Below are 20,712 nucleotides of genomic sequence, written 5' to 3' on the forward strand. Positions count from 1 at the left end.
TTAGTTTAAGGTAGTAGTGTTTCATGTGAATTATGGCTGCAACTGAAGACTTTGTTTTTTATTATCTATATCAATCTGTTTTGTTGTCAATAACACATCAGAGGATTGTGAAAAATGCCACATATAAACAGCAAATCCTTAAATTTGACCAAATGTTTGGATTTTTTTCTCAATAAATAATTTTAACAATTAATCATTATTCACTGCAAAGCTCTGATCTCGCCTTTGAATGTTGAATTTTAAAGGTTGTAGCAGTGGTCACCACCTGCAGTGACTGGAGGTCAGCTCTTAAGTTTCTGTCAACAGTAGCATGCTAGCTAACATTAGCCTCAAAGGGCTACAGCGTTAAGCGTTGCTTGGCAGCAGCATCAGCGGCTCTGGGATGCCTCTCTCAGTGGTTGTCGTGGTCCTGTTCGGAAAGTACCGATGACATCATCCAGATTTTAAATCATAAATATCAAACCTGTTGGGAAGCCCTGATGAGTCTGTGAGCAGTTCTGGGACAATCAGGAGTGGTGGCAGCCAGGTATGATAAAGGGGCCCCTCATGGCCCCCACCTGTTGACACCACTGTGCAAAATGAAGTTGATACTGTTACTTTTACACTAGAACCTGTGTTTGTTGGTCTGAGGCTGTTGAATACCTCTGTAAATCAGTGACACACCTGTCACTGATTTAAGTGTAGATTAAAAGATAACATAGCTGGTGAGTGAGTGAGTCAATGGACAGCCTACACTAAACTGCAGCTGGTTTCACAGATACACAGAGTTTGGGATTTCTGCTGAACGGGAGATTTTATAAAGAAGACAGCGACCCAGTTCAACACATAAAGGTTACACGGAGTCCTGTGCAAGTGTTTTTTATCTTTTCATGACTGTACTTCGACCCGACATAACTATTTTATGACTTTCTATACAACTTTGATTTGAGCTGCTGCCAGTTGGACCGTACCTCTGCTCGACAAAGACCAGCTTCACAACCTGCCTGAGTGACGTAAGAGACCGTCAGTTTTCAATAATATTTGTGTATTGCAATTAGTGTTAAGTCGTTAAACAGCTCAAAAGTGTGTTTTTCCACGAGTTTAGACAGAAGCGAGTTACGTAAGTTGACTCGTTAACTTCAGGCCTGTGATGTCAGCTTACTAAAGTTTAGCTAGTTAGCTAACGTTAGCTCAACCTACACTAACGGTTCTGTCGGGCTTCCGGTCCGGTCAGAGCTGGTTATCTGCAGCTAGCTTCATGATCTTAGCCTCGTTAGTATCTGGTTATTATGCGGTCATTTGACTGTTGGGACCGTGTTAGCAGCCGGCTACACCACATTCAGGTGGCTGAGAGGACTTTTCTTCATGCTTTAAGGTTGTATAAAATCCTCTTTTTACAAATAACTGCATGTAATTTTGTTATGAATGAGAACAAAACGCTGTACAATGGTTGAATCAGACTGAAAACTAGTGGGCAGAAAGAGACAAAGATACCCCCGAGCAACAGTTACATAACAATAATAAAAATCACCGGTCATAAAAGAGTCTGGAAGCTTATCATCAAAATATAATCAGATTTAAAGAGAAACAGGTTCCTGTTTAAGTGGCAAGTGCACAATAATAACTTTGACGAGTGTTTTCTAAGACTGTAATATGACTTGTACTTATGCATTACAACATGTAATCTACTAAGTTACTAAAATCCTAACTGTGTACTGAGTACAATTTGAAATGATATCTGAACCTATCATGTGCATTTTTGTTACCAACAAGGTTGTTTGATCACAACTGATTGAATGAAAACCCTTGACAGCTGCATAAAAAAAGCAGGTCTGGAGAGGTGACCACAGAGCAGAACAGAGCAGGAGATGGGAGTCATTTAAACTGAAGATTTGCAGAAACAGAAACCCCTTTTGATTGAACGCTTGATATTGATAATATCAATAATGGCAATCTGACAAAAAAAAAAACATCTGAAAACACTATGGACTGACAAATCACAACTTGAATCTATTCAATTTAACTACTGAGTAGACAGCAGAAGATAAAGATAAACAGATTTTGGCTGGCATAAACTGCCTGGCCCATTGTACTAATGTGGTTCGATGATCTATTCTAGGGTCACTTGTGCTTTTCTGGACCGGAAAACAAAACTGAAGGCTATTTGGGGAGATAATGATTGCATAGTATTGTCCCCTGTCATACAGCACTGTTGTTCCACTGCTAAAGGGAGGTTTTAACTGTTTGACTATAATTATTATTTGCCCAAACTGTGAACTATTTTTAATGTAGATAATATGTTAGGTGTCCGAAATACACGACACATTACATACAAATAGCCATTATTGAAGGAAAGAAGAAAAACATGAATGTAGCAGTTGATTCCAAACTTTTGAACTGTAATATATTTATATACACAAACGCTGTACATTTGGACTCTTCTGTATTAGTGTTATTAAAAAGTATATATTTCATGTGTGTCAGGACATATTATTTTATGAAATTATGATGATTCAGTTGTTCAACCCAAAAAAAATATTGTTTTCATCCCTCTAAGGGTCATTGATGAGAATAATAATGATGTGTAATATTGTGAAACCATGACGTTTCCTAAGATTTTTATCGTATTGTGCAAATATCATCCGTTGTGACCCTGTTATAGAATCAGAAGCTGTCAGCACAGTTTTCTCTCATAGTTCATAACATTGGCAGTGGGTCTATTACATGTTATTGAAAACTCAACAAGTATTGTAGTGATACCAGATTACTGAGGTATTTTAATCTGCAAGAAATCAATGATCAATTAAAATTTTAGTACAAAAGTATTATCATCAAAATATACTTGAAGTTTACTGAATTATAATAGTTGACGCGTTAATATCAGTGTTTCCTTTGCATTGATTTATTTGTGACGTCACAATATCGACACTGAGAGCAACAAATTGATTTTCCATCATTTTTTACTTATAAAATGAGAAAATTCTTCATTCAATGTAGGGATGCATGAAGCGCATTCATTTTCTTAGCCCTTCCCGATATTTTAATTGATGATACCCAATCAAACACAATTACTAACGCTATGTTATACATTTTTGTCATGTTAACTTCCATCTTAAACAGTGATAACACAAATGACACATTTGACAGTAATGTGAATCTCATATTAAAAGTTTTAGACATGGAAATTAATCAATAAATCCACCAGTCAATCGACAGACAACTATTTTTCAACTATTAACATCCCTGAGTTAAACTTCTCGGTTGTGAGGATATTTGTCGTGTGTGATAGTAAACTGGAAATCTTTCATCTGTAGGAATTTGAAGACACCTTAGGCTGTGGGAAATTATGATGGGCATATCTCACAGTTTTGTTTTTTGAGGAAATAATCAGCAGATAAATCAGCAATGAAAATAATCATTACTTGCATCACTTAAGAGCTTAATGCACCATAAATTTCACATGTTAATCCTTTATTTTATTTTCCTCTAGTTCCCTCCAGTCATGCAGCTGGTGATCCGCCGCTACCGTCCCTCAGACAAGGACACGGTGTTATCCCTGTTCAGTGTCAGCATCCAGGAACACATCCAACCATGTTTTAACAACGCCATATCCAGCCCACTGTACATCACCATCACCCTGGCTCTGTGTGTTGCTGGCTACGTCCTCGGCTCTGTGTTGGGGGCAGTGGTGTTACCAGGAGCCTGGGTGGGCCTTGTCTACTGCTGCTGTCATGAGATATATTCAGGCTATGTCAGAAATACACTCAAGACAGACATGCAGGACATCCCTGGAAACTATCTGAGCAGACCGGATGACTGTTACTGGGTGGCAGAGGCTGAGGTTGAAGGGATTGCCCAGATTGTAGGTATGGTGGCCGTGGTGGGCAAACAAAGCGGTAATGAACGATACGGGGAGCTGTTCAGGATGATCATCGCACCAACATGCAGACGGATGGGCCTTGGCTTCAGGCTGGCTCAGACTGTGATTGACTTCTGTAAGGAACGAGGCTTTTCTGCAGTGGTGCTGGAGACCAGCTCCGCTCAGCAAGCTGCTGTGGCCCTGTACAAGAAGCTGGGCTTCAGTCTGGTCCTGAAACACACCAAAGCACCAGCTCCCTCTTGGATTTTAAGGCTGGCGAGGGTCACAGTCTTAAGAATGAAAAAACCGCTGTAGTCCTGGAATAACCCTGATCAGCTACTGTGACGTTCCTGTTATGTTCCTCTTTGTCAGTGATTTAAGCTTATGCATCGATCCTGCTTTACTCAAATTATGACTGCACAATTAATCTAAATATAATCAAAATTGCAATATGGCTTTATATGGCATTATCCAAATCAGAAGAAGCTGTATTTTTTTGATGAAGGTAGAATGTGCTGTAGTGTGTTGACCCAAACAGAATTCACATTATCATGATTTTAATAGTTTTCTTCAGTGAAAATTAATATTGTATTTTAAATATTGTAAATTAATCTTAGCCTTCAGCCTTAACTGAAGCTATTATTTGTAAGCTATGTCTGTTAGCACTTAACAAATACTAAGTATCAGATTGAGCTAACAGCCTTTTGCTTTTGCTGTATGTACTGTGAGACCCTCTTCTCTGAATATTTTAAACACACTGAAACTGTTGATTTATTCACTGTGAAAATGAAAATTGTGATGCAAAAATGATCATTCTCATTCATTGTGAGTCATATCGCAATCAGTATCTGTCAAAATATTAAAAATATTATATATCTGTCAAGCTTTTATTTGTAATCTCTGTTTCAGCAATTAAGATTGTTTTAGTAATAAAAACAAACAAACAACAGAAACAAAACACCAAGTATCAGATAGAGCAAACAGCTGTATGTGGGTCAGTGACAAATAAGGGTTTGCATTATGAGCAATTCAAAAATGTTTTAAAAAAATTTTTTTTAAAAGCTTTCATGAGGTTTGCTTAAATGTTTATTTTGTATTTATGTTGGTTTCATATAATTTGAAAGCATTTGAACTATTTTTTTTTTTTACGAAAGGTAAGACTGATTTCCCCTGAAAATGTCAAGTGGTGCAACCACAACAAAAGGAGAAATATTAAATATTTCTTTCCACCTAGAGTGTATGCAAGTGTACTTGCTTCTACAGTCAAAGGCCATTGTTTGTTGAAGAAACTGGCACTAAAAATCAACCATGACAGTGAACAAGGTCAATTGAACTTTTTTAAATTGTTTTTAATGGAGAAAAAACTGGTCTCAGGGAAGTCGTGTTTTTCTGTTTTAAGGCAACGTAGTTGGACAAAAGGGAGTCAACTGTTTCTTCTGGTCTCAGGGCAGAAGTTGTCTGAGGGCAGGTGAATCTCTCCTGGTCGTTGTTTTGTAGGATTTTCCTCATGGCTGTTTAGTCTCATCTGGTCCCAGGGCAGAGACCATTGTTTCCCATAATTTTGTCTGGGGCAGGTGAATCCCTCCTGGTCTCAGGGCAGAAGTGAATCTCTCCTGGTCTCAGGGCAGAAGTTGTCTGAGGGCAGGTGAATCCCTCCTGGTCTCAGGGCAGGTGATTCTCTTATGGTCTCAGGGCAGAAGTTGTCTGAGGGCAGGTGAATCCCTCCTGGTCTCAGGGCAGAAGTTGTCTGAGGGCAGGTGAATCTCTCCTGGTCTCAGGGCAGATGTTGTCTGAGGGCAGGTGATTCTCTCCTGGTCTCAGGGCAGAAGTTGTCTGAGGGCAGGTGAATCCCTCCTGGTCTCAGGGCAGAAGTGAATCTCTCCTGGTCTCAGGGCAGAAGTTGTCTGAGGGCAGGTGAATCCCTCCTGGTCTCAGGGCAGAAGTTGTCTGAGGGCAGGTGAATCTCTCCTGGTCTCAGGGCAGAAGTTGTCTGAGGGCAGGTGAATCCCTCCTGGTCTCAGGGCAGAAGTTGTCTGAGGGCAGGTGAATCTCTCCTGGTCTCAGGGCAGAAGTTGTCTGAGGGCAGGTGAATCTCTCCTGGTCTCAGGGCAGAAGTTGTCTGAGGGCAGGTGAATCTCTCCTGGTCCTTGTTTTGTAGGATTTTCCTCATGGCTGTTTAGTCTCATCTGGTCCCAGGGCAGAGACCATTGTTTCCCACAATTTTGTCTGAGGGCAGGTGAATCCCTCCTGGTCTCAGGGCAGAAGTTGTCTGAGGGCAGGTGAATCTCTCCTGGTCTCAGGGCAGAAGTTGTCTGAGGGCAGGTGAATCTCTCCTGGTCTCAGGGCAGAAGTTGTCTGAGGGCAGGTGATTCTCTCCTGGTCTCAGGGCAGATGTTGTCTGAGGGCAGGTGAATCTCTCCTGGTCTCAGGGCAGAAGTTGTCTGAGGGCAGGTGAATCCCTCCTGGTCTCAGGGCAGAAGTGAATCTCTCCTGGTCTCAGGGCAGAAGTTGTCTGAGGGCAGGTGAATCCCTCCTGGTCTCAGGGCAGAAGTGAATCTCTCCTGGTCTCAGGGCAGAAGTTGTCTGAGGGCAGGTGAATCTCTCCTGGTCCTCAGGGCAGAAGTTGTCTGAGGGCAGGTGAATCCCTCCTGGTCTCAGGGCAGAAGTGAATCTCTCCTGGTCTCAGGGCAGAAGTTGTCTGAGGGCAGGTGAATCTCTCCTGGTCCTTGTTTTGTAGGATTTTCCTCATGGCTGTTTAGTCTCATCTGGTCCCAGGGCAGAGACCATTGTTTCCCACAATTTTGTCTGAGGGCAGGTGAATCCCTCCTGGTCTCAGGGCAGAAGTTGTCTGAGGGCAGGTGAATCTCTCCTGGTCTCAGGGCAGAAGTTGTCTGAGGGCAGGTGAATCTCTCCTGGTCTCAGGGCAGAAGTTGTCTGAGGGCAGGTGAATCCCTCCTGGTCTCAGGGCAGAAGTGAATCTCTCCTGGTCTCAGGGCAGAAGTTGTCTGAGGGCAGGTGAATCTCTCCTGGTCTCAGGGCAGAAGTTGTCTGAGGGCAGGTGAATCCCTCCTGGTCTCAGGGCAGAAGTTGTCTGAGGGCAGGTGAATCTCTCCTGGTCTCAGGGCAGAAGTTGTCTGAGGGCAGGTGAATCTCTCCTGGTCTCAGGGCAGAAGTTGTCTGAGGGCAGGTGAATCTCTCCTGGTCTCAGGGCAGAAGTTGTCTGAGGGCAGGTGAATCTCTCCTGGTCCTTGTTTTGTAGGATTTTCCTCATGGCTGTTTAGTCTCATCTGGTCCCAGGGCAGAGACCATTGTTTCCCACAATTTTGTCTGAGGGCAGGTGAATCCCTCCTGGTCTCAGGGCAGAAGTTGTCTGAGGGCAGGTGAATCTCTCCTGGTCTCAGGGCAGAAGTTGTCTGAGGGCAGGTGAATCTCTCCTGGTCTCAGGGCAGAAGTTGTCTGAGGGCAGGTGATTCTCTCCTGGTCTCAGGGCAAATGTTGTCTGAGGGCAGGTGAATCTCTCCTGGTCTCAGGGCAGAAGTTGTCTGAGGGCAGGTGAATCCCTCCTGGTCTCAGGGCAGAAGTGAATCTCTCCTGGTCTCAGGGCAGAAGTTGTCTGAGGGCAGGTGAATCCCTCCTGGTCTCAGGGCAGAAGTGAATCTCTCCTGGTCTCAGGGCAGAAGTTGTCTGAGGGCAGGTGAATCTCTCCTGGTCCTCAGGGCAGAAGTTGTCTGAGGGCAGGTGAATCCCTCCTGGTCTCAGGGCAGAAGTGAATCTCTCCTGGTCTCAGGGCAGAAGTTGTCTGAGGGCAGGTGAATCTCTCCTGGTCTCAGGGCAGAAGTTGTCTGAGGGCAGGTGAATCCCTCCTGGTCTCAGGGCAGAAGTTGTCTGAGGGCAGGTGAATCTCTCCTGGTCTCAGGGCAGAAGTTGTCTGAGGGCAGGTGAATCTCTCCTGGTCTCAGGGCAGAAGTTGTCTGAGGGCAGGTGAATCTCTCCTGGTCCTTGTTTTGTAGGATTTTCCTCATGGCTGTTTAGTCTCATCTGGTCCCAGGGCAGAGACCATTGTTTCCCACAATTTTGTCTGAGGGCAGGTGAATCTCTCCTGGTCTCAGGGCAGAAGTTGTCTGAGGGCAGGTGAATCTCTCCTGGTCTCAGGGCAGAAGTTGTCTGAGGGCAGGTGAATCTCTCCTGGTCTCAGGGCAGAAGTTGTCTGAGGGCAGGTGAATCCCTCCTGGTCTCAGGGCAGAAGTTGTCTGAGGGCAGGTGAATCTCTCCTGGTCTCAGGGCAGAAGTTGTCTGAGGGCAGGTGAATCTCTCCTGGTCCTTGTTTTGTAGGATTTTCCTCATGGCTGTTTAGTCTCATCTGGTCCCAGGGCAGAGACCATTGTTTCCCACAATTTTGTCTGAGGGCAGGTGAATCCCTCCTGGTCTCAGGGCAGAAGTTGTCTGAGGGCAGGTGAATCTCTCCTGGTCTCAGGGCAGAAGTTGTCTGAGGGCAGGTGAATCTCTCCTGGTCTCAGGGCAGAAGTTGTCTGAGGGCAGGTGAATCTCTCCTGGTCTCAGGGCAGAAGTTGTCTGAGGGCAGGTGATTCTCTCCTGGTCTCAGGGCAGATGTTGTCTGAGGGCAGGTGAATCTCTCCTGGTCTCAGGGCAGAAGTTGTCTGAGGGCAGGTGAATCCCTCCTGGTCTCAGGGCAGAAGTGAATCTCTCCTGGTCTCAGGGCAGAAGTTGTCTGAGGGCAGGTGAATCTCTCCTGGTCCTCAGGGCAGAAGTTGTCTGAGGGCAGGTGAATCCCTCCTGGTCTCAGGGCAGAAGTGAATCTCTCCTGGTCTCAGGGCAGAAGTTGTCTGAGGGCAGGTGAATCTCTCCTGGTCCTTGTTTTGTAGGATTTTCCTCATGGCTGTTTAGTCTCATCTGGTCCCAGGGCAGAGACCATTGTTTCCCACAATTTTGTCTGAGGGCAGGTGAATCCCTCCTGGTCTCAGGGCAGAAGTTGTCTGAGGGCAGGTGAATCTCTCCTGGTCTCAGGGCAGAAGTTGTCTGAGGGCAGGTGAATCTCTCCTGGTCTCAGGGCAGAAGTTGTCTGAGGGCAGGTGAATCCCTCCTGGTCTCAGGGCAGAAGTGAATCTCTCCTGGTCTCAGGGCAGAAGTTGTCTGAGGGCAGGTGAATCTCTCCTGGTCTCAGGGCAGAAGTTGTCTGAGGGCAGGTGAATCCCTCCTGGTCTCAGGGCAGAAGTTGTCTGAGGGCAGGTGAATCTCTCCTGGTCTCAGGGCAGAAGTTGTCTGAGGGCAGGTGAATCTCTCCTGGTCTCAGGGCAGAAGTTGTCTGAGGGCAGGTGAATCTCTCCTGGTCTCAGGGCAGAAGTTGTCTGAGGGCAGGTGAATCTCTCCTGGTCCTTCTTTTGTAGGATTTTCCTCATGGCTGTTTAGTCTCATCTGGTCCCAGGGCAGAGACCATTGTTTCCCACAATTTTGTCTGAGGGCAGGTGAATCCCTCCTGGTCTCAGGGCAGAAGTGAATCTCTCCTGGTCTCAGGGCAGAAGTTGTCTGAGGGCAGGTGAATCTCTCCTGGTCTCAGGGCAGAAGTTGTCTGAGGGCAGGTGAATCCCTCCTGGTCTCAGGGCAGAAGTTGTCTGAGGGCAGGTGAATCTCTCCTGGTCTCAGGGCAGAAGTTGTCTGAGGGCAGGTGAATCTCTCCTGGTCTCAGGGCAGAAGTTGTCTGAGGGCAGGTGAATCTCTCCTGGTCCTTGTTTTGTAGGATTTTCCTCATGGCTGTTTAGTCTCATCTGGTCCCAGGGCAGAGACCATTGTTTCCCACAATTTTGTCTGAGGGCAGGTGAATCCCTCCTGGTCTCAGGGCAGAAGTTGTCTGAGGGCAGGTGAATCTCTCCTGGTCTCAGGGCAGAAGTTGTCTGAGGGCAGGTGAATCTCTCCTGGTCTCAGGGCAGAAGTTGTCTGAGGGCAGGTGATTCTCTCCTGGTCTCAGGGCAGATGTTGTCTGAGGGCAGGTGAATCTCTCCTGGTCTCAGGGCAGAAGTTGTCTGAGGGCAGGTGAATCCCTCCTGGTCTCAGGGCAGAAGTGAATCTCTCCTGGTCTCAGGGCAGAAGTTGTCTGAGGGCAGGTGAATCCCTCCTGGTCTCAGGGCAGAAGTGAATCTCTCCTGGTCTCAGGGCAGAAGTTGTCTGAGGGCAGGTGAATCTCTCCTGGTCCTCAGGGCAGAAGTTGTCTGAGGGCAGGTGAATCCCTCCTGGTCTCAGGGCAGAAGTGAATCTCTCCTGGTCTCAGGGCAGAAGTTGTCTGAGGGCAGGTGAATCTCTCCTGGTCCTTGTTTTGTAGGATTTTCCTCATGGCTGTTTAGTCTCATCTGGTCCCAGGGCAGAGACCATTGTTTCCCACAATTTTGTCTGAGGGCAGGTGAATCCCTCCTGGTCTCAGGGCAGAAGTTGTCTGAGGGCAGGTGAATCTCTCCTGGTCTCAGGGCAGAAGTTGTCTGAGGGCAGGTGAATCTCTCCTGGTCTCAGGGCAGAAGTTGTCTGAGGGCAGGTGAATCCCTCCTGGTCTCAGGGCAGAAGTGAATCTCTCCTGGTCTCAGGGCAGAAGTTGTCTGAGGGCAGGTGAATCTCTCCTGGTCCTTGTTTTGTAGGATTTTCCTCATGGCTGTTTAGTCTCATCTGGTCCCAGGGCAGAGACCATTGTTTCCCACAATTTTGTCTGAGGGCAGGTGAATCCCTCCTGGTCTCAGGGCAGAAGTTGTCTGAGGGCAGGTGAATCTCTCCTGGTCTCAGGGCAGAAGTTGTCTGAGGGCAGGTGAATCTCTCCTGGTCTCAGGGCAGAAGTTGTCTGAGGGCAGGTGATTCTCTCCTGGTCTCAGGGCAAATGTTGTCTGAGGGCAGGTGAATCTCTCCTGGTCTCAGGGCAGAAGTTGTCTGAGGGCAGGTGAATCCCTCCTGGTCTCAGGGCAGAAGTGAATCTCTCCTGGTCTCAGGGCAGAAGTTGTCTGAGGGCAGGTGAATCCCTCCTGGTCTCAGGGCAGAAGTGAATCTCTCCTGGTCTCAGGGCAGAAGTTGTCTGAGGGCAGGTGAATCTCTCCTGGTCCTCAGGGCAGAAGTTGTCTGAGGGCAGGTGAATCCCTCCTGGTCTCAGGGCAGAAGTGAATCTCTCCTGGTCTCAGGGCAGAAGTTGTCTGAGGGCAGGTGAATCTCTCCTGGTCTCAGGGCAGAAGTTGTCTGAGGGCAGGTGAATCCCTCCTGGTCTCAGGGCAGAAGTTGTCTGAGGGCAGGTGAATCTCTCCTGGTCTCAGGGCAGAAGTTGTCTGAGGGCAGGTGAATCTCTCCTGGTCTCAGGGTAGAAGTTGTCTGAGGGCAGGTGAATCTCTCCTGGTCCTTGTTTTGTAGGATTTTCCTCATGGCTGTTTAGTCTCATCTGGTCCCAGGGCAGAGACCATTGTTTCCCACAATTTTGTCTGAGGGCAGGTGAATCCCTCCTGGTCTCAGGGCAGAAGTTGTCTGAGGGCAGGTGAATCTCTCCTGGTCTCAGGGCAGAAGTTGTCTGAGGGCAGGTGAATCTCTCCTGGTCTCAGGGCAGAAGTTGTCTGAGGGCAGGTGAATCCCTCCTGGTCTCAGGGCAGAAGTTGTCTGAGGGCAGGTGAATCTCTCCTGGTCTCAGGGCAGAAGTTGTCTGAGGGCAGGTGAATCTCTCCTGGTCCTTGTTTTGTAGGATTTTCCTCATGGCTGTTTAGTCTCATCTGGTCCCAGGGCAGAGACCATTGTTTCCCACAATTTTGTCTGAGGGCAGGTGAATCCCTCCTGGTCTCAGGGCAGAAGTTGTCTGAGGGCAGGTGAATCTCTCCTGGTCTCAGGGCAGAAGTTGTCTGAGGGCAGGTGAATCTCTCCTGGTCTCAGGGCAGAAGTTGTCTGAGGGCAGGTGAATCTCTCCTGGTCTCAGGGCAGAAGTTGTCTGAGGGCAGGTGATTCTCTCCTGGTCTCAGGGCAGATGTTGTCTGAGGGCAGGTGAATCTCTCCTGGTCTCAGGGCAGAAGTTGTCTGAGGGCAGGTGAATCCCTCCTGGTCTCAGGGCAGAAGTGAATCTCTCCTGGTCTCAGGGCAGAAGTTGTCTGAGGGCAGGTGAATCTCTCCTGGTCCTCAGGGCAGAAGTTGTCTGAGGGCAGGTGAATCCCTCCTGGTCTCAGGGCAGAAGTGAATCTCTCCTGGTCTCAGGGCAGAAGTTGTCTGAGGGCAGGTGAATCTCTCCTGGTCCTTGTTTTGTAGGATTTTCCTCATGGCTGTTTAGTCTCATCTGGTCCCAGGGCAGAGACCATTGTTTCCCACAATTTTGTCTGAGGGCAGGTGAATCCCTCCTGGTCTCAGGGCAGAAGTTGTCTGAGGGCAGGTGAATCTCTCCTGGTCTCAGGGCAGAAGTTGTCTGAGGGCAGGTGAATCTCTCCTGGTCTCAGGGCAGAAGTTGTCTGAGGGCAGGTGAATCCCTCCTGGTCTCAGGGCAGAAGTGAATCTCTCCTGGTCTCAGGGCAGAAGTTGTCTGAGGGCAGGTGAATCTCTCCTGGTCTCAGGGCAGAAGTTGTCTGAGGGCAGGTGAATCCCTCCTGGTCTCAGGGCAGAAGTTGTCTGAGGGCAGGTGAATCTCTCCTGGTCTCAGGGCAGAAGTTGTCTGAGGGCAGGTGAATCTCTCCTGGTCTCAGGGCAGAAGTTGTCTGAGGGCAGGTGAATCTCTCCTGGTCTCAGGGCAGAAGTTGTCTGAGGGCAGGTGAATCTCTCCTGGTCCTTCTTTTGTAGGATTTTCCTCATGGCTGTTTAGTCTCATCTGGTCCCAGGGCAGAGACCATTGTTTCCCACAATTTTGTCTGAGGGCAGGTGAATCCCTCCTGGTCTCAGGGCAGAAGTTGTCTGAGGGCAGGTGAATCTCTCCTGGTCTCAGAGCAGAAGTTGTCTGAGGGCAGGTGAATCTCTCCTGGTCTCAGGGCAGAAGTTGTCTGAGGGCAGGTGAATCTCTCCTGGTCTCAGGGCAGAAGTTGACTGAGGGCAGGTGATTCTCTCCTGGTCTCAGGGCAAATGTTGTCTGAGGGCAGGTGAATCTCTCCTGGTCTCAGGGCAGAAGTTGTCTGAGGGCAGGTGAATCCCTCCTGGTCTCAGGGCAGAAGTGAATCTCTCCTGGTCTCAGGGCAGAAGTTGTCTGAGGGCAGGTGAATCCCTCCTGGTCTCAGGGCAGAAGTGAATCTCTCCTGGTCTCAGGGCAGAAGTTGTCTGAGGGCAGGTGAATCTCTCCTGGTCCTCAGGGCAGAAGTTGTCTGAGGGCAGGTGAATCCCTCCTGGTCTCAGGGCAGAAGTGAATCTCTCCTGGTCTCAGGGCAGAAGTTGTCTGAGGGCAGGTGAATCTCTCCTGGTCTCAGGGCAGAAGTTGTCTGAGGGCAGGTGAATCTCTCCTGGTCTCAGGGCAGAAGTTGTCTGAGGGCAGGTGAATCCCTCCTGGTCTCAGGGCAGAAGTGAATCTCTCCTGGTCTCAGGGCAGAAGTTGTCTGAGGGCAGGTGAATCTCTCCTGGTCTCAGGGCAGAAGTTGTCTGAGGGCAGGTGAATCCCTCCTGGTCTCAGGGCAGAAGTTGTCTGAGGGCAGGTGAATCTCTCCTGGTCTCAGGGCAGAAGTTGTCTGAGGGCAGGTGAATCTCTCCTGGTCTCAGGGCAGAAGTTGTCTGAGGGCAGGTGAATCTCTCCTGGTCTCAGGGCAGAAGTTGTCTGAGGGCAGGTGAATCTCTCCTGGTCCTTCTTTTGTAGGATTTTCCTCATGGCTGTTTAGTCTCATCTGGTCCCAGGGCAGAGACCATTGTTTCCCACAATTTTGTCTGAGGGCAGGTGAATCCCTCCTGGTCTCAGGGCAGAAGTTGTCTGAGGGCAGGTGAATCTCTCCTGGTCTCAGAGCAGAAGTTGTCTGAGGGCAGGTGAATCTCTCCTGGTCTCAGGGCAGAAGTTGTCTGAGGGCAGGTGAATCTCTCCTGGTCTCAGGGCAGAAGTTGACTGAGGGCAGGTGATTCTCTCCTGGTCTCAGGGCAAATGTTGTCTGAGGGCAGGTGAATCTCTCCTGGTCTCAGGGCAGAAGTTGTCTGAGGGCAGGTGAATCCCTCCTGGTCTCAGGGCAGAAGTGAATCTCTCCTGGTCTCAGGGCAGAAGTTGTCTGAGGGCAGGTGAATCCCTCCTGGTCTCAGGGCAGAAGTGAATCTCTCCTGGTCTCAGGGCAGAAGTTGTCTGAGGGCAGGTGAATCTCTCCTGGTCCTCAGGGCAGAAGTTGTCTGAGGGCAGGTGAATCCCTCCTGGTCTCAGGGCAGAAGTGAATCTCTCCTGGTCTCAGGGCAGAAGTTGTCTGAGGGCAGGTGAATCTCTCCTGGTCTCAGGGCAGAAGTTGTCTGAGGGCAGGTGAATCCCTCCTGGTCTCAGGGCAGAAGTTGTCTGAGGGCAGGTGAGTCTCTCCTGGTCTCAGGGCAGAAGTTGTCTGAGGGCAGGTGAATCTCTCCTGGTCTCAGGGCAGAAGTTGTCTGAGGGCAGGTGAATCTCTCCTGGTCCTTGTTTTGTAGGATTTTCCTCATGGCTGTTTAGTCTCATCTGGTCCCAGGGCAGAGACCATTGTTTCCCACAATTTTGTCTGAGGGCAGGTGAATCCCTCCTGGTCTCAGGGCAGAAGTTGTCTGGGGGCAGGTGAATCCCTCCTGGTCTCAGGGCAGAAGTGAATCTCTCCTGGTCTCAGGGCAGAAGTTGTCTGAGGGCAGGTGAATCCCTCCTGGTCTCAGGGCAGAAGTGAATCTCTCCTGGTCTCAGGGCAGAAGTTGTCTGAGGGCAGGTGAATCTCTCCTGGTCTCAGGGCAGAAGTTGTCTGAGGGCAGGTGAATCCCTCCTGGTCTCAGGGCAGAAGTTGTCTGAGGGCAGGTGAATCTCTCCTGGTCTCAGGGCAGAAGTTGTCTGAGGGCAGGTGAATCTCTCCTGGTCCTTGTTTTGTAGGATTTTCCTCATGGCTGTTTAGTCTCATCTGGTCCCAGGGCAGAGACCATTGTTTCCCACAATTTTGTCTGAGGGCAGGTGAATCCCTCCTGGTCTCAGGGCAGAAGTTGTCTGAGGGCAGGTGAATCTCTCCTGGTCTCAGGGCAGAAGTTGTCTGAGGGCAGATGAATCTCTCCTGGTCTCAGGGCAGAAGTTGTCTGAGGGCAGGTGATTCTCTCCTGGTCTCAGGGCAGATGTTGTCTGAGGGCAGGTGAATCTCTCCTGGTCTCAGGGCAGAAGTTGTCTGAGGGCAGGTGAATCCCTCCTGGTCTCAGGGCAGAAGTGAATCTCTCCTGGTCTCAGGGCAGAAGTTGTCTGAGGGCAGGTGAATCCCTCCTGGTCTCAGGGCAGAAGTGAATCTCTCCTGGTCTCAGGGCAGAAGTTGTCTGAGGGCAGGTGAATCTCTCCTGGTCCTCAGGGCAGAAGTTGTCTGAGGGCAGGTGAATCTCTCCTGGTCCTTGTTTTGTAGGATTTTCCTCATGGCTGTTTAGTCTCATCTGGTCCCAGGGCAGAGACCATTGTTTCCCACAATTTTGTCTGAGGGCAGGTGAATCCCTCCTGGTCTCAGGGCAGAAGTTGTCTGAGGGCAGGTGAATCTCTCCTGGTCTCAGGGCAGAAGTTGTCTGAGGGCAGGTGAATCTCTCCTGGTCTCAGGGCAGAAGTTGTCTGAGGGCAGGTGAATCTCTCCTGGTCTCATGGCAGAAGTTGTCTGAGGGCAGGTGAATCCCTCCTGGTCTCAGGGCAGAAGTTGTCTGAGGGCAGGTGAATCTCTCCTGGTGTCAGGGCAGAAGTTGTCTGAGGGCAGGTGAATCTCTCCTGGTCCTTGTTTTGTAGGATTTTCCTCATGGCTGTTTAGACTCATCTGGTCCCAGGGCAGAGACCATTGTTTCCCACAATTTTGTCTGAGGGCAGGTGAATCCCTCCTGGTCTCAGGGCAGAAGTTGTCTGAGGGCAGGTGAATCTCTCCTGGTCTCAGGGCAGAAGTTGTCTGAGGGCAGGTGAATCTCTCCTGGTCTCAGGGCAGAAGTTGTCTGAGGGCAGGTGAATCTCTCCTGGTCTCAGGGCAGAAGTTGTCTGAGGGCAGGTGATTCTCTCCTGGTCTCAGGGCAAATGTTGTCTGAGGGCAGGTGAATCTCTCCTGGTCTCAGGGCAGAAGTTGTCTGAGGGCAGGTGAATCCCTCCTGGTCTCAGGGCAGACGTGAATCTCTCCTGGTCTCAGGGCAGAAGTTGTCTGAGGGCAGGTGAATCCCTCCTGGTCTCAGGGCAGAAGTGAATCTCTCCTGGTCTCAGGGCAGAAGTTGTCTGAGGGCAGGTGAATCTCTCCTGGTCCTCAGGGCAGAAGTTGTCTGAGGGCAGGTGAATCCCTCCTGGTCTCAGGGCAGAAGTGAATCTCTCCTGGTCTCAGGGCAGAAGTTGTCTGAGGGCAGGTGAATCTCTCCTGGTCCTTGTTTTGTAGGATTTCCCTCATGGCTGTTTAGTCTCATCTGGTCCCAGGGCAGAGACCATTGTTTCCCACAATTTTGTCTGAGGGCAGGTGAATCCCTCCTGGTCTCAGGGCAGAAGTTGTCTGAGGGCAGGTGAATCTCTCCTGGTCTCAGGGCAGAAGTTGTCTGAGGGCAGGTGAATCTCTCCTGGTCTCAGGGCAGAAGTTGTCTGAGGGCAGGTGAATCCCTCCTGGTCTCAGGGCAGAAGTGAATCTCTCCTGGTCTCAGGGCAGAAGTTGTCTGAGGGCAGGTGAATCTCTCCTGGTCTCAGGGCAGAAGTTGTCTGAGGGCAGGTGAATCCCTCCTGGTCTCAGGGCAGAAGTTGTCTGAGGGCAGGTGAATCTCTCCTGGTCTCAGGGCAGAAGTTGTCTGAGGGCAGGTGAATCTCTCCTGGTCTCAGGGCAGAAGTTGTCTGAGGGCAGGTGAATCTCTCCTGGTCCTTGTTTTGTAGGATTTTCCTCATGGCTGTTTAGTCTCATCTGGTCCCAGGGCAGAGACCATTGTTTCCCACAATTTTGTCTGAGGGCAGGTGAATCCCTCCTGGTCTCAGGGCAGAAGTTGTCTGAGGGCAGGTGAATCTCTCCTGGTCTCAGGGCAGAAGTTGTCTGAGGGCAGGTGAATCTCTCCTGGTCTCAGGGCAGAAGTTGTCTGAGGGCAGGTGATTCTCTCCTGGTCTCAGGGCAAATGTTGTCTGAGGGCAGGTGAATCTCTCCTGGTCTCAGGGCAGAAGTTGTCTGAGGGCAGGTGATTCTCTCCTGGTCTCAGGGCAAATGTTGTCTGAGGGCAGGTGAATCTCTCCTGGTCTCAGGGCAGAAGTTGTCTGAGGGCAGGTGAATCCCTCCTGGTCTCAGGGCAGAAGTGAATCTCTCCTGGTCTCAGGGCAGAAGTTGTCTGAGGGCAGGTGAATCCCTCCTGGTCTCAGGGCAGAAGTGAATCTCTCCTGGTCTCAGGGCAGAAGTTGTCTGAGGGCAGGTGAATCTCTCCTGGTCCTCAGGGCAGAAGTTGTCTGAGGGCAGGTGAATCCCTCCTGGTCTCAGGGCAGAAGTGAATCTCTCCTGGTCTCAGGGCAGAAGTTGTCTGAGGGCAGGTGAATCTCTCCTGGTCTCAGGGCAGAAGTTGTCTGAGGGCAGGTGAATCCCTCCTGGTCTCAGGGCAGAAGTTGTCTGAGGGCAGGTGAATCTCTCCTGGTCTCAGGGCAGAAGTTGTCTGAGGGCAGGTGAATCTCTCCTGGTCTCAGGGCAGAAGTTGTCTGAGGGCAGGTGAATCTCTCCTGGTCCTTGTTTTGTAGGATTTTCCTCATGGCTGTTTAGTTTCATCTGGTCCCAGGGCAGAGACCATTGTTTCCCACAATTTTGTCTGAGGGCAGGTGAATCCCTCCTGATCTCAGGGCAGAAGTTGTCTGGGGGCAGGTGAATCCCTCCTGGTCTCAGGGCAGAAGTGAATCTCTCCTGGTCTCAGGGCAGAAGTTGTCTGAGGGCAGGTGAATCCCTCCTGGTCTCAGGGCAGAAGTGAATCTCTCCTGGTCTCAGGGCAGAAGTTGTCTGAGGGCAGGTGAATCTCTCCTGGTCTCAGGGCAGAAGTTGTCTGAGGGCAGGTGAATCTCTCCTGGTCTCAGGGCAGAAGTTGTCTGAGGGCAGGTGAATCTCTCCTGGTCCTTGTTTTGTAGGATTTTCCTCATGGCTGTTTAGTCTCATCTGGTCCCAGGGCAGAGACCATTGTTTCCCACAATTTTGTCTGAGGGCAGGTGAATCCCTCCTGGTCTCAGGGCAGAAGTTGTCTGAGGGCAGGTGAATCTCTCCTGGTCTCAGGGCAGAAGTTGTCTGAGGGCAGGTGAATCTCTCCTGGTCTCAGGGCAGAAGTTGTCTGAGGGCAGGTGATTCTCTCCTGGTCTCAGGGCAAATGTTGTCTGAGGGCAGGTGAATCTCTCCTGGTCTCAGGGCAGAAGTTGTCTGAGGGCAGGTGAATCCCTCCTGGTCTCAGGGCAGAAGTGAATCTCTCCTGGTCTCAGGGCAGAAGTTGTCTGAGGGCAGGTGAATCTCTCCTGGTCCTCAGGGCAGAAGTTGTCTGGGGGCAGGTGAATCCCTCCTGGTCTCAGGGCAGAAGTGAATCTCTCCTGGTCTCAGGGCAGAAGTTGTCTGAGGGCAGGTGAATCCCTCCTGGTCTCAGGGCAGAAGTGAATCTCTCCTGGTCTCAGGGCAGAAGTTGTCTGAGGGCAGGTGAATCTCTCCTGGTCTCAGGGCAGAAGTTGTCTGAGGGCAGGTGAATCCCTCCTGGTCTCAGGGCAGAAGTTGTCTGAGGGCAGGTGAATCTCTCCTGGTCTCAGGGCAGAAGTTGTCTGAGGGCAGGTGAATCTCTCCTGGTCTCAGGGCAGAAGTTGTCTGAGGGCAGGTGAATCTCTCCTGGTCCTTGTTTTGTAGGATTTTCCTCATGGCTGTTTAGTCTCATCTGGTCCCAGGGCAGAGACCATTGTTTCCCACAATTTTGTCTGAGGGCAGGTGAATCCCTCCTGGTCTCAGGGCAGAAGTTGTCTGAGGGCAGGTGAATCTCTCCTGGTCTCAGGGCAGAAGTTGTCTGAGGGCAGGTGAATCTCTCCTGGTCTCAGGGCAGAAGTGAATCTCTCCTGGTCTCAGGGCAGAAGTTGTCTGAGGGCAGGTGAATCTCTCCTGGTCCTCAGGGCAGAAGTTGTCTGAGGGCAGGTGAATCCCTCCTGGTCTCAGGGCAGAAGTGAATCTCTCCTGGTCTCAGGGCAGAAGTTGTCTGAGGGCAGGTGAATCTCTCCTGGTCTCAGGGCAGAAGTTGTCTGAGGGCAGGTGAATCCCTCCTGGTCTCAGGGCAGAAGTTGTCTGAGGGCAGGTGAATCTCTCCTGGTCTCAGGGCAGAAGTTGTCTGAGGGCAGGTGAATCTCTCCTGGTCTCAGGGCAGAAGTTGTCTGAGGGCAGGTGAATCTCTCCTGGTCCTTGTTTTGTAGGATTTTCCTCATGGCTGTTTAGTTTCATCTGGTCCCAGGGCAGAGACCATTGTTTCCCACAATTTTGTCTGAGGGCAGGTGAATCCCTCCTGATCTCAGGGCAGAAGTTGTCTGGGGGCAGGTGAATCCCTCCTGGTCTCAGGGCAGAAGTGAATCTCTCCTGGTCTCAGGGCAGAAGTTGTCTGAGGGCAGGTGAATCCCTCCTGGTCTCAGGGCAGAAGTGAATCTCTCCTGGTCTCAGGGCAGAAGTTGTCTGAGGGCAGGTGAATCTCTCCTGGTCTCAGGGCAGAAGTTGTCTGAGGGCAGGTGAATCTCTCCTGGTCTCAGGGCAGAAGTTGTCTGAGGGCAGGTGAATCTCTCCTGGTCCTTGTTTTGTAGGATTTTCCTCATGGCTGTTTAGTCTCATCTGGTCCCAGGGCAGAGACCATTGTTTCCCACAATTTTGTCTGAGGGCAGGTGAATCCCTCCTGGTCTCAGGGCAGAAGTTGTCTGAGGGCAGGTGAATCTCTCCTGGTCTCAGGGCAGAAGTTGTCTGAGGGCAGGTGAATCTCTCCTGGTCTCAGGGCAGAAGTTGTCTGAGGGCAGGTGATTCTCTCCTGGTCTCAGGGCAAATGTTGTCTGAGGGCAGGTGAATCTCTCCTGGTCTCAGGGCAGAAGTTGTCTGAGGGCAGGTGAATCCCTCCTGGTCTCAGGGCAGAAGTGAATCTCTCCTGGTCTCAGGGCAGAAGTTGTCTGAGGGCAGGTGAATCTCTCCTGGTCCTCAGGGCAGAAGTTGTCTGGGGGCAGGTGAATCCCTCCTGGTCTCAGGGCAGAAGTGAATCTCTCCTGGTCTCAGGGCAGAAGTTGTCTGAGGGCAGGTGAATCCCTCCTGGTCTCAGGGCAGAAGTGAATCTCTCCTGGTCTCAGGGCAGAAGTTGTCTGAGGGCAGGTGAATCTCTCCTGGTCTCAGGGCAGAAGTTGTCTGAGGGCAGGTGAATCCCTCCTGGTCTCAGGGCAGAAGTTGTCTGAGGGCAGGTGAATCTCTCCTGGTCTCAGGGCAGAAGTTGTCTGAGGGCAGGTGAATCTCTCCTGGTCTCAGGGCAGAAGTTGTCTGAGGGCAGGTGAATCTCTCCTGGTCCTTGTTTTGTAGGATTTTCCTCATGGCTGTTTAGTCTCATCTGGTCCCAGGGCAGAGACCATTGTTTCCCACAATTTTGTCTGAGGGCAGGTGAATCCCTCCTGGTCTCAGGGCAGAAGTTGTCTGAGGGCAGGTGAATCTCTCCTGGTCTCAGGGCAGAAGTTGTCTGAGGGCAGGTGAATCTCTCCTGGTCTCAGGGCAGAAGTTGTCTGAGGGCAGGTGATTCTCTCCTGGTCTCAGGGCAAATGTTGTCTGAGGGCAGGTGAATCT

The 20,712-nt window shown here is 50.3% G+C and overlaps 1 protein-coding gene across 3 annotated transcripts; it reads left to right on the plus strand.

Moving 5' to 3' along the window:
* The first annotated feature begins 346 nt into the window (after positions 1-346).
* Positions 347-4,715, plus strand: LOC311254525 (putative N-acetyltransferase camello). Of its 3 annotated transcripts, XM_084348329.1 has the most exons (3): positions 347-526; positions 758-992; positions 3,470-4,715. In XM_084348329.1, exon 3 carries the CDS (start codon positions 3,482-3,484, stop codon positions 4,151-4,153), a length of 672 nt encoding a protein of 223 aa, XP_084204455.1. In that variant the 5' UTR covers positions 347-526; positions 758-992; positions 3,470-3,481; the 3' UTR covers positions 4,154-4,715. The 3 variants fall into 3 exon arrangements, with proteins under 3 accessions (XP_084204455.1, XP_084204456.1, XP_084204457.1); XM_084348330.1 differs by lacking the exon at positions 758-992; XM_084348331.1 differs by lacking the exons at positions 347-526; positions 758-992 and adding an exon at positions 1,036-1,354.
* The last annotated feature ends 15,997 nt before the right edge of the window (positions 4,716-20,712 follow it).

The sequence above is a fragment of the Pagrus pagrus genome, assembly GCF_965226575.1.
Source record: "Pagrus pagrus genome assembly, chromosome: 3".
NCBI lineage: Eukaryota > Metazoa > Chordata > Actinopteri > Spariformes > Sparidae > Pagrus > Pagrus pagrus.